At 42.1% G+C, this 15,651-nt stretch overlaps 1 protein-coding gene and 1 long non-coding RNA gene across 2 annotated transcripts in view; both read right to left on the bottom strand.

The window, feature by feature from the left end:
* Positions 1-15,651, bottom strand: part of LOC309861322 — a 168,424-nt gene that overhangs the window by 141,169 nt on the left and 11,604 nt on the right. The window lies entirely within an intron of this gene.
* The window catches only part of BASP1 (brain abundant membrane attached signal protein 1), a 54,648-nt gene continuing 39,568 nt past the window's right edge, over positions 572-15,651 (bottom strand). The window contains exon 2 of the mRNA XM_082724123.1: positions 572-2,152. Within this exon, the coding sequence (XP_082580249.1) occupies positions 1,478-2,143 (666 nt within the window). The 5' untranslated portion in view covers positions 2,144-2,152 and the 3' untranslated portion in view covers positions 572-1,477. The remainder of the gene's footprint in view (positions 2,153-15,651) is intronic.

Genomic DNA, 15,651 nt, shown 5'->3' on the forward strand with positions numbered 1-15,651 from the left:
GTAGTTAAAACAGGGAGGCTTGGAGGTTAGTGACTTAGAAGCCATATGTCATTAGTGACAAAACCAGGACAGGGCCACTATGAGGTCCAGTTCCATGCTTGTTCTCACAGTGCTCTTCTGCCTCCTCAGAGCCCTTGGGTCCCCTTTCCAGGCTTTGCAGGAATATGGTTAAGTAACGGGATAAAATATCACCATCATCAGTGGTCTCACAACGCATGTACATAGGATTATTTCTACAAGATCCTCTAATTCTCTTTCCAACCTTCAACTCCACTTATTGCCTCTTGTTTTATTCAAAATATCTGTTCTAAGTAAATTAATAACATCCATTTTTAGAGGATAGCCATAGTCAGTATCCATAGCCATAGTCAGTTTTCAGTTTGGCCTCTCCAAGGTAGTGTACAGACACGGATCCACCGGCTAATTGTTTTAACAGAGAATGTTCGAGAAAATAGGAGCGCACTGCTTTCTACCCAAGTACCACCAGGAACATGTCCAAGAAAGCATTCTGTTCTCTACTGAGGTAATTACAGAGGAAAGGATGGGTGGTGAAAGAAAACCATAGTCTTCGTTACTTTTTAATTGTTTGACTTTATTACTGTTGCACCATTTATACAATTACATATAATTTCAATGCATCCATTGTACATTTTTTTGTGTTTTTTTTTTAATTTTTATTTTTTTTCCATTTTCCAATGAGTGGTGTGTTGGTGTCTGTGACACAGAATGGAAGAGAAACCGGAACTGCAATGAACGCAGACTTTTTTTTTTTTTTTTTTTTCATTTCCACTGACCAATAAACAGAACTACAGGTGCACCCAACCACGGACATGCATTAACTCGTCATGAGAAATCTAGGGAGGCTAAGTAGGATGAGAGAATGTTTGTTACTCCCAAAAGTACCTGGGGAGGAAGAATGGAGTATTGGCATCAAGATACACACGTGGACAGGCTAAGTGGGCTGTCTGAAAGTTGGCATTCATCCACAACATTAAAAAAATATCAAAATAAGAAAAGCTGTAAATTAAAAAGAACACACAGAAAATACTGCTCTCATAAAGATCTGATTGCCTTGGCATAGGCCCCGCGGGCAGAATCAATCGCATCCCTCCCGACCCCTCCTTGCAGAAGACAAGAACGTTCGGATCTTGGCGGCGGAGGGCGTGTGGCAGCAGTCGGTGCGGAAGATGTGCACTTTCAGACATTGATCTTCAAAATCCAGGACTGACTGGGAACGAGGACTGAAGGTATATTAGATATTTCCCCACAAAAATACTATTTGGATTCTCCCCACCCCCTCCCTCCCTCGATGGGACAGCATCCTTTTTAGTTATTCTTATTATTATTTTTATTTCCTTGGGCAATACATATCATGACTTCCAATTGAAACGAGTTAGTAGAGGAGAGAGAGAGACAGAGAGAGGACACAGAGAGAGAGACGGCGGTGGGAGCGGGACCGGGCTCAGAGGTGTCCGTGTTACTCTTTGACCGCTACGGTTTGCTCGGCGCTGGCCGCGGGCGCCTCGGCGGCGTCGTCTGCGGGGGCTGCGGGGGCCGGGGCCTTGGCCGTGGCCGTGGAACTGGGCGCTTCCGTGGCTGCCGGGCTCTCCTTGGACGACGGGGCAGCCTCGGTGCTGCTGGGTTTTGAGTCTGAAGCCGGGGCCCCGTCGCTTTTCGTCTCCTGCGCGGCAGGAGCTGCGGGAGCCTCAGTCTTTGTGGGTTCCCCGGCCTCCGGGCCCTTGTCATCCGCCTTGGCCTCCGCGGGCGCCTCGGGCTCCGCCGCCTGCGGGGCGTCGCCGGCCGCGGGCTCGGGCTCGGCCTTGGGGGGCTCGGCCTTGCCCTCGGCCGCCGCCTCCGTCTGCTCGGGCTCCGCCTTCGGGGCGTCTTCCTTGGCGGCCGCCGCCGTGTCTTTGTCGCCTTCCTTGTCTTCGGGCTTGCCGGCAGCCGCGTCCGGGCCGTCCTTGTCGGGCTTCTCCTCCTTGGCCTCCTTCACCTCCGCGGGCTCGGCGGCCGCCTGGGTCTCGTTCTCCTTCGCGGTTCCCTCCTCTTCGGTCCCGGCTCCCTCGGCCTTCTTGTCCTTGTCCTTGGCCTTCTCATCGTTCACGTTGTAGCCCTTCTTCTTCTTGCTGAGCTTGCCTCCCATCTTGCGGTTCTGCAACACAGCACAACAGGGCACAACACGGACACGGGTTACTGCCGGCTCGGGCGGGAGATCCCGGGGCCCCCCACCTCCCCCGCCCCCATTCCCGGGCCCAACTCCGACCCCCCACGGTGAGGGCAAGGCGCGGGGCGGGGCCTTCTCGCGGGGACCCGGCCCGGCAGGTGGCGCGCGTCGGGGCTGGTAGCGCGGCGCGCCCTCGTCCCCGGGGGAGGCCCGGCGGGGAACCGCCCACCCGCGGCCGCACAGCCCTCACCGGCCTGCACCTGCACGGGGGGCCTCCCCGCCTGCGCGACCGGGACGGAGAAACTTCCCCTTAGACGCCCTCAAGTCTACCCTAGTTTGTTTCAGGGGCCGGCCTGGGCCGCGACGCTGCCCTGCAGGAACACTGACGGCGGCCACTGCTGCTTCCCAAGCCAAGAGCTCAGCGAGCTGCTGGAGGGGACGCTTCCACCAGGGCGACCGGGGTCAAGCTGCTGTGGACGGCCTTTTGCCACAATCCAAACATTCTTAAAAAGTGCATCATAAAAAAGTAAAAGAGCTCGAGTACACCGTGTCTAGCCGCAGCAAGCGAAGACAGAAGAAACGCAGAGCAAAGAACCCGTGATTAGATACTAAGCTTGGCCATGGTAAGGGCCGGCGGAGCAGTGTGTGCGCGTGAGGTGCCTTCTGTCGGGCGGCTCGGAGAGCAGCAGGAGCACTTCTGTGCGAAATGGCAGAAGCAGCCATTTTAGATCCACGGCAGAGCTGGAAAAAGCCTTCACAATCTTAAAATACTTTCCCGAGAAATGGCACAGCTGTTGATGAAAGCACAATCCCAAATTTCTAGAAAATAGTCTCAAACTACAAACTCCTCTGAAACTCCGTTATTCATATACCTGCTCATAGAAGCGCACATAGCTTCAAAGACCAAAGCAAGTAGTATTTGGCCTATCTCCTTAGTACAGCAGGACCAGTTAAAAGAAAACTGTTGCCCCAAACACGAAAACCCTAGACAATGTCTCTAGCTACATTTAGTTGGTTAGTTGTGTCAGACTTGTATTCATTGCTTTTTTAGAGGTTTTTGGCTTTAAAGATACTCTACAGCAATATAAAAATGTCCCTCATGGTCAATTACCGGATTAGAATTCAAACTAATAAAATGGTCATTAATGGACTTTTTTATTCCAGGTGAACTCCCCAACTTCTTGAAGGCCTTTGATTCTGACATCAGAAACTACAGTTGTATTTGAATCCTTGATTTTTCTCCTCTGGTATGAAAATGAACCCAAATACATAATAAATCCTAAAATTATAAATAATAAATTCATTCTAGAAACACTGCCAGAACGACATAGTCACGGTATTTTTATTTTCAAGTGCATTTTGATACCATCATATATCAGTGGGAACTCCCGGAAACTATTGCTCTTCAGAGGAAAATCTGTTGCTTCTCCTTGATGAAGCATGGAAGAGATCCAATGCCAGTATTCTTTAGTCCCCACAATTAAGAAGAGACCAGGGGAGAGAGAGAGCCTTGCCCTGGGGCCCAGGGGAGTACAAGTGACAGCTGACCTGGTTCTGTCCTAGGTGAAGGATGACTCTGGGTTGAGTTATGAAGTTCTTATTGACCAGTAACCTTTTTTTTTTTTAAGTCATCCATTTAGAACAGAAAATTTTATTCTTTACACTTCTTGGAAACATGCATGATTCATGAGAGTGAAATAATCTACATTTATCTTATTTAAAAGCTGGGTGTTAGGTAGGAGAGTGCTATTCTTCAGTCAAAATTTGTCTCTATCTGCTAATTTCTACCCTGTATGTGAATTTCCTGTCTGGAATGCCTTTAACATTGGAGGAAGAAAAAAAGCAGTAAGCAGAAAGATGACCAAAATAATGTTCCAAGTCTGAAGGAAAGCCTTTATTATGTTCCGAAAGAATTTCTCTTACATCTCTTAAAAAAAAAAAAAAGAATGGTTTTTGGTCATAACCCACTTCAGACACCCAATGATGGTTTCTATTTGACTTAATTTGGGGTTATTTTTCCCTCAGAAGTGGGGGCAAATACATATGGTAAAATACAATTAAATATACTTTAATCTTATAAGCAATCACAAAGCAAAAATGAAAATACAAAAAGAAAAAAATTGGACCAGTGTTTTAAATAGTTTATAACTCAGTTAATTAGCCAGTGTGCAGGAATGTCAGAAGTAATTTCAGCTCTGACACTTTGAGATATATTCTGGTACATTAGGTTAGACCTAAGAAACAAGAAAACCTGACAGCTCTACTCTTTCTATATATTCTCCCATTCTACAATAGAAAACCATACACCAACTTACAAATTACAGAATAGAAGACAAAGTGTAAATGTGGTGTGCATTCTGAACATAAAGGAGTGCCTCTTTCTGACACACACAGCAAGAAACTCTATACGGCCATCCCCAGAGGCTTAAAGTCATGTTGGTTTACAAACCTAAAATCTATGTTACTAAAATTGGTTTTTGGAAACACAGTCAGGGACACTTTCTATCCTTTAGGCCCAGCTGCGATTCATTTCTGGGTTGGAAATAAATACATATCATCAAGTTGTAAATAAGAAAGTCTCTATCCTTATCTGTTTTTCAAACACAAAGTTAATAAACACCCCTGCTTTTTGCTAATTTTCTTGTAGAAGTTGCAGTGGGGTATCAGAGGCAGGCTTATAGAATCCACGAGAACCCTGGAAAAGCAAGGTAGTCCGGTTTTTCCCAAGATAATATGGGTGAAAACCTTGCCTATATGCAATTTAACATCTATTAATGGTTTTCTGAGTGTCAAGCACAATCCTAATCCTAAACACATTACTAAATTATTATTTAATCTTCTCCACAGTACCATAAGGTAGTAAATTTACCATTAGCACGCTCATTTTACCCATATGGAAATTCTAACCAGCAGAGTTCATGGGGCAGTATCGTAAGGAAAAGGTCAAATCCAACAGAAATAAGGTGAGAAGGCATCATCCAGGAGGTCAAAGGGAACATCATGAACAAGCCGGTAACAGGACAGAGCTCATCTCAGGAATGTTACCCACGCTGGGTCACAAGGTTGGCGCACACAGATGTGGGGTGACTCAGAACTCAAGACATCACCAAGTGAATGATGAACACAGAACTTCGGGTACTCTCTGCCCCTAACCTTGTCATCACCCCATTGTCAGTGGAGCTTTGTATCCGTAAGAAGTAAGGAGAGCAACGGGCACAGATTTTAACCATTTCTCTCGAATCTGTTATTTCTAATTTTGAAGGAAATTAGCTGGTATATAAAGTTTTAAGTTCAAACATCTAGGTTAAAAAAAAAAAAAGGCAGTCAAAAAACAAAAACCCAGCAACAAATAACCCACTTTGGAAGTCACTTAAACTACAGTGAAGGCTGAGACTACCTTTTGCATTTCTCCACATCTGGGACACTCACTAGCCACTAAAACGCGACCCACGCTGATGGACTGAACTAAGCTCCATGTGTTGATGATATAATAACCCAACACTTACGTTGATCTCGTAGTTAAAACATGTCAAAAGAAAGCAAACTCCAGAGCTGTCCTTTAAAATTACAAGAGAATCTGATGCCACAAGGACCAAAACTAGAGACTTAGGTCTTAGTGTTGGCATAGAAAATAACTAACAGTCAACAACAACAGAGAGAGAACTTCACTGTGTATAATCTAGAAAATTCTGGACAAGAATTATTTCATGGACTATTTGCATGTTGCCTCATGGTTGACTCCTATAACATGTTGCTATGAATCCCATCTCCACAGTGTACCTGCCCTGAATCTTTGGGCAAGTCTATTTAAACTCTGTCCTCTTACTTCCTGTACAGCACAAAATGTCAACCTTATAAGAATTTAACATGAGGCATCAGGACAATGTTTGACATTTCATGGGCCTGCAATAAATGTTAATTCCTTTCCCCAACATTTAATTTTGCAATTCTTGGGTAGTTCTATCCTCGTAAATCCCAAGAGAATGGCAGAACATGGGCTCGGAACACACAAGCCCACCTCTATGACCAGGTCTGAGAAGCGCTGTAATTAAAAGAATATTTAAAAATATTTAAGTGTCATCATGAACATTTTTTCTATGTGTATCCCAAGCTTGTGCCTGCTGACTGAGTGTACGTGGAAAGGAAGCTGGTGCATTTATACGCTGTCACCATGCTGCATACGCTGTCACCATGCTGCCGACAGTAAATTAGTCTACTATAGACTACCCAGCAAATCTCCATCCTCCAAATTTGAGCTGATATTAGAGCGACCACAGAAGTATTTCATCTTCCCACTACCTATTCATTTTTTCCAGAAAAACAAGAGAAAATCCATTTTCAGTCACGAGGATGAAGACAGAACCCAAATTCTGCAGTTGAAACTCATTTACTGCCTATTAAATATGCACAAGGCAACAAGCCTGACCACATCTTAGCTAGTAAGCTAAACTTCAGTTTCTTAGGAGTGAGCTAACACCCTCAAATGCCTCCCCCTCCCCTTTTTTTCCAACTTTCTGCAGAAGAGTTTTTTCTTGTATAAAGTACCAATACTTTAATATTTTGAAGGTCCTAACTTGGGTCCCACAGCTGGCCTGTACTTATTCCCCCACTCTTAGAAAACCAGACCTTTTTCTAGTTAATTAATTCTATTGGATATAAACAAATATTCAGAAAAACTGAAGTCCTGCTTTTTGCTGAAGGGAGGAGAGAAAGGGTCACTCTGGCATTGTGCACTGATCAAAGAAACCTGGCATAGGAAGTGGGAGTCCAGAAGGGAGGCCATGCAAGAGTAGAGCAGGGACCAATGGTGCTGATTCTCTAAGGTTCTCCTGGGTCAGGAACTCAGAGCCCGTATCCATATCCACCACCTCCCTGTTGTTAGCTTACACTACACACTCATTTCTTTTCTTTTTTTGGGCGGAGTGGTGGTGGTGGTGGTAAGGATTTTACTTATTTATTTGACAGAGACACAGTGAGCGAGGGAACACAAGCAGTGGGAGCGGGAGAGGGAGAAGCAGACTTCACACTGAGCAGGGAGCCTCTGATGCTAGGCTTAATCCCAGCACCCCTGGGATCATGACCTGAGCGGAAGGCAGACCCTTAATGAATGAGCCACCCAGGTGCCCCGACACACTCATTTCTGACACAACTTGCCTCTGTTTATTGGCAGCTAATGACTTTTCCTAATAAAGGACAGTGTGTGTTCAGGAACTTTCATGAAAATTCCAAAGGTGTGTTTCTCTAACATCTTCAGGTGGAGAAAGACAGACAAAAAAGCAACTTCCTAGCTAGGTAGGCCAGGTAAGGGGATAGGTTTTGGCCTCAGAAATAAGTACATGAAGTTAAATAATAAATGGACTAAAAATCGGGTTTTAATTCTTTCTCAAAGCAAATATTCTGTTGAGCCTTAAAGCTGACAAGCACTTTTTTGGTTTAAGATATTATTTATCTGAGAGAGCAAGCAAGCGAGAGAGCAAGAGCATGAGCAGGGGAGGAGAAGCAAGAGAGAGAGGGCTCGATTCCAGAACCTTAGTTAGGATCATGACCTAAGGAGAAGGCAGACGCTTAACCAACTGAGTCACCCACCCAGGAGCCCCAAGTATCTTTTTTCTTATAAAACAAAATCCTGTTTTCAAGCTAATGTGCAACTATTAAGTTGGGTACCATATTTTCTTTTCTCATTATATATATATATATTATATATATAATATATATATATATATAAATATAATGTGATCCTATATATCACCACTATAGAAAACCTAAAAAAACCTAAAAAACCTAAAAAAAAATGAATGACTCTTGAGCACTTAAATTTAACATGAAAAAATTTCTTTGGGGGATTAATGGCAAAGAAATCATCTGAAAGGTTACATTGTAATCAACATACTCTAATAAAGATGACTTCCCCTATAGAGTTCTTGAATTCTTTTTTACTTTTGCTCTAGGAAGCCTGTCAAGGAACATGGAAGATGTTCCTTAGCCACCGAAAATCATCTAAATCGTATTTATTTTGTAGACACAACTGCCAGGATACACGGAGCTCGGAATCACCTCTCTACAAGCTGAATTCAATCCAGAATTCATTCAACAACAATTCTTGCAGTGTGTGCTCTAATGTGATCAGCTCATCCAAAACTTTCCTGAAACGCACTTACAATTTTCTTACCTTAAAACAAACCAATCTAGGGGCGCCTGGGTGGTTCAGTGGGTTAAAGCCTCTGCCTTCAGCTCAGGTCATGATCCCAGGGTCCTGGGATCAAGCCCCACATTGGGCTCTCTGCTCCACGGGGAGCCTGCTTCCTCCAATCTCTCTCTGTTTGCCTCTCTGCCTACTTGTGATTATCTGTCAAATAAATAAATAAAATCTTTTAAAAAAATCTATGTTCAGCATAGCCTCTGAATTAAAATTTAGTCTCTCATTTTGAGAAAATAAAGGCAGAAAGGCAAAGGACAAATGTCATTTAGAAAAAAATTAAATATATCATGAACAAACCACCTAGCACTCAAAATATGAAGTTTGCTAAAAATGGCCAAGTATGCTGAGTGCTGGTCCCAGCTGTAAGTAATTTGTTTAAGACTCTGAACAAATCACCTTCCCCTCTGGTCTCGAATTTCCTACTCAGTAAAATGAAGATATTTAAAGTTCATTCTTGGGGGTGGGGGATGTTATGTGTGTGTGTGTGTTGCGTGTGTGTTTTATGAATGCTTGTGACACTAACAAAATACTAGTGTGTGTGAAAAATGTGTTATGCTCAATATTCTGAATGTTTGTATCCTTCCAAAATTCTTTTAAGTTGAAAACTAAAGCCCAAGGTGATGAGACTAGGAGATGGGACCTTTGGGAGGTGCTCAAGTCGCGAGGGTGGAACCTTCATGAATGGGAGTAGTGCCCCTTTTTAGAAGAAACGCCACAGAGCTCCCTAGCCCCTTCCATAAGGGTAAGGACACAGCAAGAAGTTGGCATTTTCCAACTCAGAGAAGGCTCTTCGCCAGAACCTGACCATGCTACTTTCTTATCTTGGACTCCCCACTCCCAGAACTATGAGAAATAAATTTCTGTTGTTTAGAAGCCACCAGTCTATGGTACTCTCTTAGAGCAGCGGGAACATCCTAAGACAATCAAGTTCGAATGCCCGCGAATTACTTACCATAAAAAATTACACCATCTTGCACCCTGAAGATTAAATCGACAATCAGCTGGCTTACTGATATAACTGGATTTCCTTATACATATCTATATGATAAATACACAGTAATTTCAACATATGTGAAGCCTGTTAAAAATTAGAAATAAAATTTTATTTTTATAAATCCAAATATTTATCAAAAAGTATTTTCTGGTATCTTCAATTCCATTATTTTAAAGATTAATTTCTTTTGGAAAGAGAGAGAACAGGGGGAGGGATAGTGAGAGCATCTCAGTGGACTCCCTGTTGGGCGAGGAGCCCATTTTCGGGGTTAACCCCACAATACTGAGGTCATGACCTGAGCCGAAATCAAGAGCTGGAGGCTTAACCGACTGAGCCACCCAGGCGCCCCTTCAATTACATTAGGAAATGTTTTCAGAATGTTTCATCTTTAAGTATTGAGTGGGAATGGAACTTAACACTGAAAACATGTCAGATAAATACATAACTGTCTGAAAAATCATGTTTCTTTGGCTTGGCTCATGCAGAACTATTTTGTAGTGTTTTATTTACAGAAAATACTCTGTTGTTCCCCTTGACCTACTTTTGACGGGTCATCTACCAACCACTGGTGGTCCTGCTTGGCAAGATTTGCCCTGTGTCACACTCTAAGAAGGAGCATTTTCTAAAAATGATCAAATGCTAGCCATCTTCCCTTTTATGCAATGCTAAAGATAATTGAAAACTATCTTTTCAACAGAATTTAAGTCAGTCTACAGAGGATCTATCACAAGTTCCTCAAGCTAACACGACATTCAGTTAAGTGTTGTATAGAAATATTGAGAAAAACCATGTGGGAAGAGTTCTTGGGTCCAATTTGCTAGAACAGTACGTAACCCTCAAAAAAAAAAGGTCAGTGACTTAAATAGAAAGACAGTGACATAAAATGATTACCAAGCCCGAGAAGCCAAATTAAACAGTTTCCTAATCCCATCCTGTGTCATGTGAAAACCATTCAAATATATAAATCCAGGGGCATGTGGCTGACTCAGTCAGTAGAGCTTGTGCCTTTTGATCTGAGAGTCATGAGTTCAAGTCCCATAATGGGTACAGAGCTTACTTAAATATATCACATATATATAAATTCAGCAGTTATCTAAGTCTAATTAAAGAACCTGTTTCCTGTATATAAAAAGCATTTATAGGGCTCCTGGGTGGCAGTCACACTCTTGGTTTAGGCTCAGGTCATGATCTCAAGATGATAAGATGGCGCCCCACGGTGATGGTGATAAGATGGCCCTCCAGGCTCAGTGCAGAGTCTATTTAAGACTCTCTGACCTTTTCCCTGTGCTCTCTCTCTCTCATTTTGAAATAAATAAATCTTTTTAAAAAAGTGTTTGTAAAACATAAAATTATTTTCTTGCCATCATTCCCATGGCCTCATCCAGAATTAGCGGACACCAACAGTGTTTGCAAATGCTTCAGGAACACTGCTCAGTGTAAATGGAGGACTTGCCTTCCTTCTAAAGCAAGATTATACTGTGTCACAGGACACTAACACTAAGCGCTTAGTCATGTGTGGCCTCCTGACAAAATCTATTTTGTCTGCCAGAAACCAGTTTTCACCCACTTGCTACGGGTGAGAAAAATGATCTAAGCAGTGATTAGATTCACTTCTTCTTCAGTAAGTGCTAAAATTCTCAAGCTCCTAACCACAAACTCCCTCATACCCAAGAGCTGGCAAGAGGTATTTAAAATATACAGGGCAATTCTGCTTAAACCTAGGCTGATCTCATGGTGGCGGGGGGGCTATCTTGAATTTTATGGAAAAACGTATGTTTAATTCTTGAGACAGAATAAATATTAAGATTGTCCAATACTTTAAAAAATGGTCTACATTTTGCGGGAGTTGAAGGTTTTCTCTGAAGACTCCTTCTCTTTTCCTTTCTTTGAGAATCGGAAGAGCTTAACACATAAGCACTACCGTCACCAATCAATTATACCACTTACTTTGGGTAGAACCATTTTTGTTTGTTTTATTTTTAATTGGGCACAGATATATGGAACATTTCTTCCAAGGGGAAAAAGAATTCAATTTGTTTGTAAAGGTCCAGATCTTTTCTAGATTCTCTTACATGCTCATAACTTCATTAAACAGTTTTATCTATGACATCTCTCATGAATAGCTCACCCCCCCCAATTAGGGGATAATTCATTTCTACATTTATTGTCATGGAAAAGCCACACAAGACAAAACCAGAACATACCACCACTTTTACAAAACTACCAGAAAGCAACATTTTAGAAGATTTTTTTTTTTTGGAGTCTGTAAGTCGGGAAAGAGTTCAGACCAGGTATAGATATTAAATGCCAACTCTGCTTTGGGAGTATCAGCATGAGGTCATGGTGATTTTAAACACAGTAAGGGCCAAGATTCATTACCTTCACATGAAAGAGAGCTAGAGCGACAGTGAATGAGACAGGCAAGACAGAACATTTTTCATTTTGAATAAAGTCTCTCTCCAGCTTCCATATAATGCTTTTTCTGAAAATCTACTCCTCCACCAGATCCAATATCTTTCTGCATTTTTAACTTACAGAAACTAAAGCCAAATGTTCTGTCCTGCAAACTTCCCTAGCAGGACACCTCCAGGGCACCTAAGAATGAGAACACCCAGCTGTACAGGATTTATACCTTGACTCCATTATGCACGGAAGCTAAAGCAAAGGCCTTCTAAATCAGGAAGCCCCTTAAAATAGCTCCTCTGTTCTCTGGTGCTCAGAAAGGAGCACAATCTGGCAGACACCAGTTGCTGTGGTGAGCGGAACCCCTGATGTGACTTAGTGTTCAACAGCCTCCATAGACAGAAGACAGCTCTCCCTCTTCCAGAATTGAGGTTCCCAAATCCTATATGGCTGCTACCAAGGAAAAACACATGGCTTCATCCCAACCATCTTCGATTTCAGTCAAGAAAAACTGCCAGTGTTTTAAAACAAAGGAAGGCACAGCTCTCCTTACCTGGAGAGCATCTATCACTATTTTAGCCACGATGGAGCTGTTCCTATGGCTTCCCAGTGAAATGTCGGGTTTCTGTCTTTAGTCCCTGAAATTAAACACTTCCCAAATAGTCTAGTTGGGTGCAGGTGAAAGAGAAAAAGAGAAATGTTAGATCAAAAGGAGTTCTAAGCAGAAGAAGAAGCAGGGCTGACTTCGACATTTTAGTCCTTTGAGGCAAGTCTAAGTAACATGGCCACCAGCCACCCCAGGAGAGTCCCTTCGGACACCTGATTCATCCTAATAGCTTGCTTGCTTTTTATTTTTTCCAGAACATTCTTCTCACCCTCACAGTCCCACTGCCATCAGAACAGAGTTCAATGATAAGAAATGGACTGCGTGTTTTCGGGGTAGCTGTGTCACCCGATGAATTCCTCTCTCCCAAGCTTTGCTTTCTTCCTCTACATAATGGGGGACACTTCATCTCTATTTTGCTGTATTTTTTTTTTAATTGAAAAAAAAAAATTTTTTTTTTAATGCCTCACAGTTCCCAGATGCTTTTTTTCATTGTAGTTGATAGCTGACATACAACGGTACATTAGTTTCTGGTGTACAACATAGTGATTCGACAAGTCTACACATTAGCTGTGCTCATCCCTTGTGTAGCTGCCATCTGCCGCCACGCAACACGATTAACAATACCACTGACTATATTCCCAATGCTGTACTTTTCATCCCCAAGACTCACCCATCCAGTAACTGGAAGCCTGTATCCCCTGTGCCCCTTCACCCATTTTTGCTCATTTCCCACCATGTCCAAACAGCTTTCAAGAATCCGTCTGCACCTTGGTGGCAAACAAAATTATTGGTAGTTTAACTATTAGTATTTATCTTCGCCCACTTACTGAATTTTAGATGTTTTGATATGCAAAAAGTCACCACTTGTGATCTTTGAATCTTTATTTCAGTAGCACAGTGTTGGTTATATCCATCAGTGTTGCACAAGTCTTTAGAACAAAAATGCACGCCCTGATTATAGCACTGTCCCTCTTCAGAAAATGCAACCTTGCATGACACAGGTTCCAGGCATTAACCACCTCAAAACCACGGGGGCCTACATGCACTGTATTCTTTCTACAATTACTACATACTCCATGATATCACCCAATTCCATGTCTTATTAGCATTATTTTCACACTTTTGTTGCTGTGCCGATGAACACCACTGTAATTCTAGGACAATGAAAGTAACTGGTACACTTAACTGGTATAGAGAACCAAATAAAAAAAAAGGGCTAATATATATAAATTTTCTCCCATATGACCCCAAAGTTACGATATTTACAACTTCACACACTATTCTATTTATGTATTCCTTCTCTAATACCTAAGCATCTCCTCTGTAGGACAGTTTGAATCGCACAAAGGTCCCATCCACTGCCAAGTTTTGATTTTGAAAATGCAAGTGTGGATTAACTTACCATTTCACCTAGAACCAAGAGAAAAGAAATTTTAAGGATGACTGCAAACAGATTGCAATGAAGATGACGACTCTATCCATACAGCAAAACAACAATGCCACAGTAGGTCAGAAACGGGACTGGTATTCCTGCTTTGACTGCTGCTTCATGATGGGACCAGTACAAACCAGTCTCTTTTTTATTTTGTTTCCATTTTACAATCAGAAGAAAATACATCTGCTTCACAAGGATGCTGAGAAAGGATCAGTGTTTCCTGACAAGGGTAAATGTATGGCCAGAGCGTACGAACATTGTATCCTTGAACAAGCAATTGTGAATTCAGGGCTGCAAAGCTTCAACAGGTTGATAGACAAAGCAATCCAGTACTGATATATAGATAGATAGATAGATAGATAGATAGATAGATAGATATATTTTTTTTTTTAAAGGAACCTATAAAAAGTCAGAGCTGACTTGTGAATTGCATTTGCAAATGAACTCTTCAGGAGACCAACTGGGTTTATAATGACTCCGGACACACAAGAAAATCCAAGTTATTGGCCAAATCCAGCGGAAGCAAATGCTAGGATTAGAGGAAGGCGGGGGTGAGAAATGGCCCTTTAAGAAAGAATTTACGAAGAACGAAGTAACGTAACAAACTCAAAAGCTTTATTGAGTAAGGAGAGAGGAACGAGAGCATTTACTTGGTTATGTCCAACAATTTTGAGTATCAACAAATGACTGTTCATTTTCTTTTAAATAGTCACAACTTTTATTCCAGAAGAGAAAAACTGAAATAAAGACCCTGTAGCCTATGTGCGTCTTTGGTATTCCTACCAGAGTGCGCTTGGTCACAGCTGATTTGCTGTGAGGCTTTATCAATGCCTGGTGATAATATACACTGTTGAAATTACTGTTCTTGGTATCTGGTTCAGTCAAAGCCTCTATTCAGCAACTGTAACATCACCAGCACGGAGGTGATGGGAACGTCCTCTGGGGACAGGGAACTGTAGCAAGAATTGTCAACTTATGTCCCAAGTTTCTACAACATTTAAGATGATTTATTCCCATCATAATAAAAAGCACCAAAATGTGTTATTATAAAAATGTGCAAGAAATATTTGGAAAAAGGGACAGACACACTCATAGTTTTACAACCCAATTTTCCCACCAAAGAGTTGATTAAGAAGAGTTGGACCTAAAAAACCAGAACAGTCTCAGCTACAAAAGAAAATGAACCACAAGTGACCTCTCCATTATCCTCCTTCATGAAGCACAGACTAGAAGCATCTTCAAGTTATCTTTGGAGATCGCTCACCAAAAACTCAACAGATGGGGCACCTGGCTGGCTCAGTAAGTAGAGCGTGCAACTCTTGATTTCAGGTTTGTGAGTTCTAGCCCCACGTTGGGTGTGCAGAGATTGTTTAAAAATAAAATCTTAAAAAAAAAAAAAAATCCAACATGCAGAGTGGCCTCTAAAACTTCAGATGTTCAGAAATCATTCTAGAAAAATGGACTTGACTTTAATGGGAAAAGTAAGCTTTTTGAAGTATAAACAAGTATAAGAAGCCATGCACAGGGACAAGTCAACAAAATGCCTCCTCTAGCCTTGCAGGAGAGAGAAGACATACAGAGACAATTAAAATGAGAGGATGTGAAGTATTTTAAGAGAGTGAAAAACAACAGTTTCCCCCCAAAAGATAGCCTTTCATCCCAGTCAGGGCTCAGGAACATTTTATAGAGAAAAAGGGGTCTGAGATGGTAGAAATACGGAAAGTACTTACACACACAGTACTTACTCTACCTAGAACTCTTACTATTTGATTTCTATGTATATGAACTCATTATAGCTGCCTCATGAATCCTAGGAGGAAGGAATTCTTACTACCTCCACTTTACCCTG

This window comes from Mustela nivalis (assembly GCF_964662115.1).
Source record: "Mustela nivalis genome assembly, chromosome: 3".
In the NCBI taxonomy this organism is placed as follows: Eukaryota; Metazoa; Chordata; class Mammalia; order Carnivora; family Mustelidae; genus Mustela; species Mustela nivalis.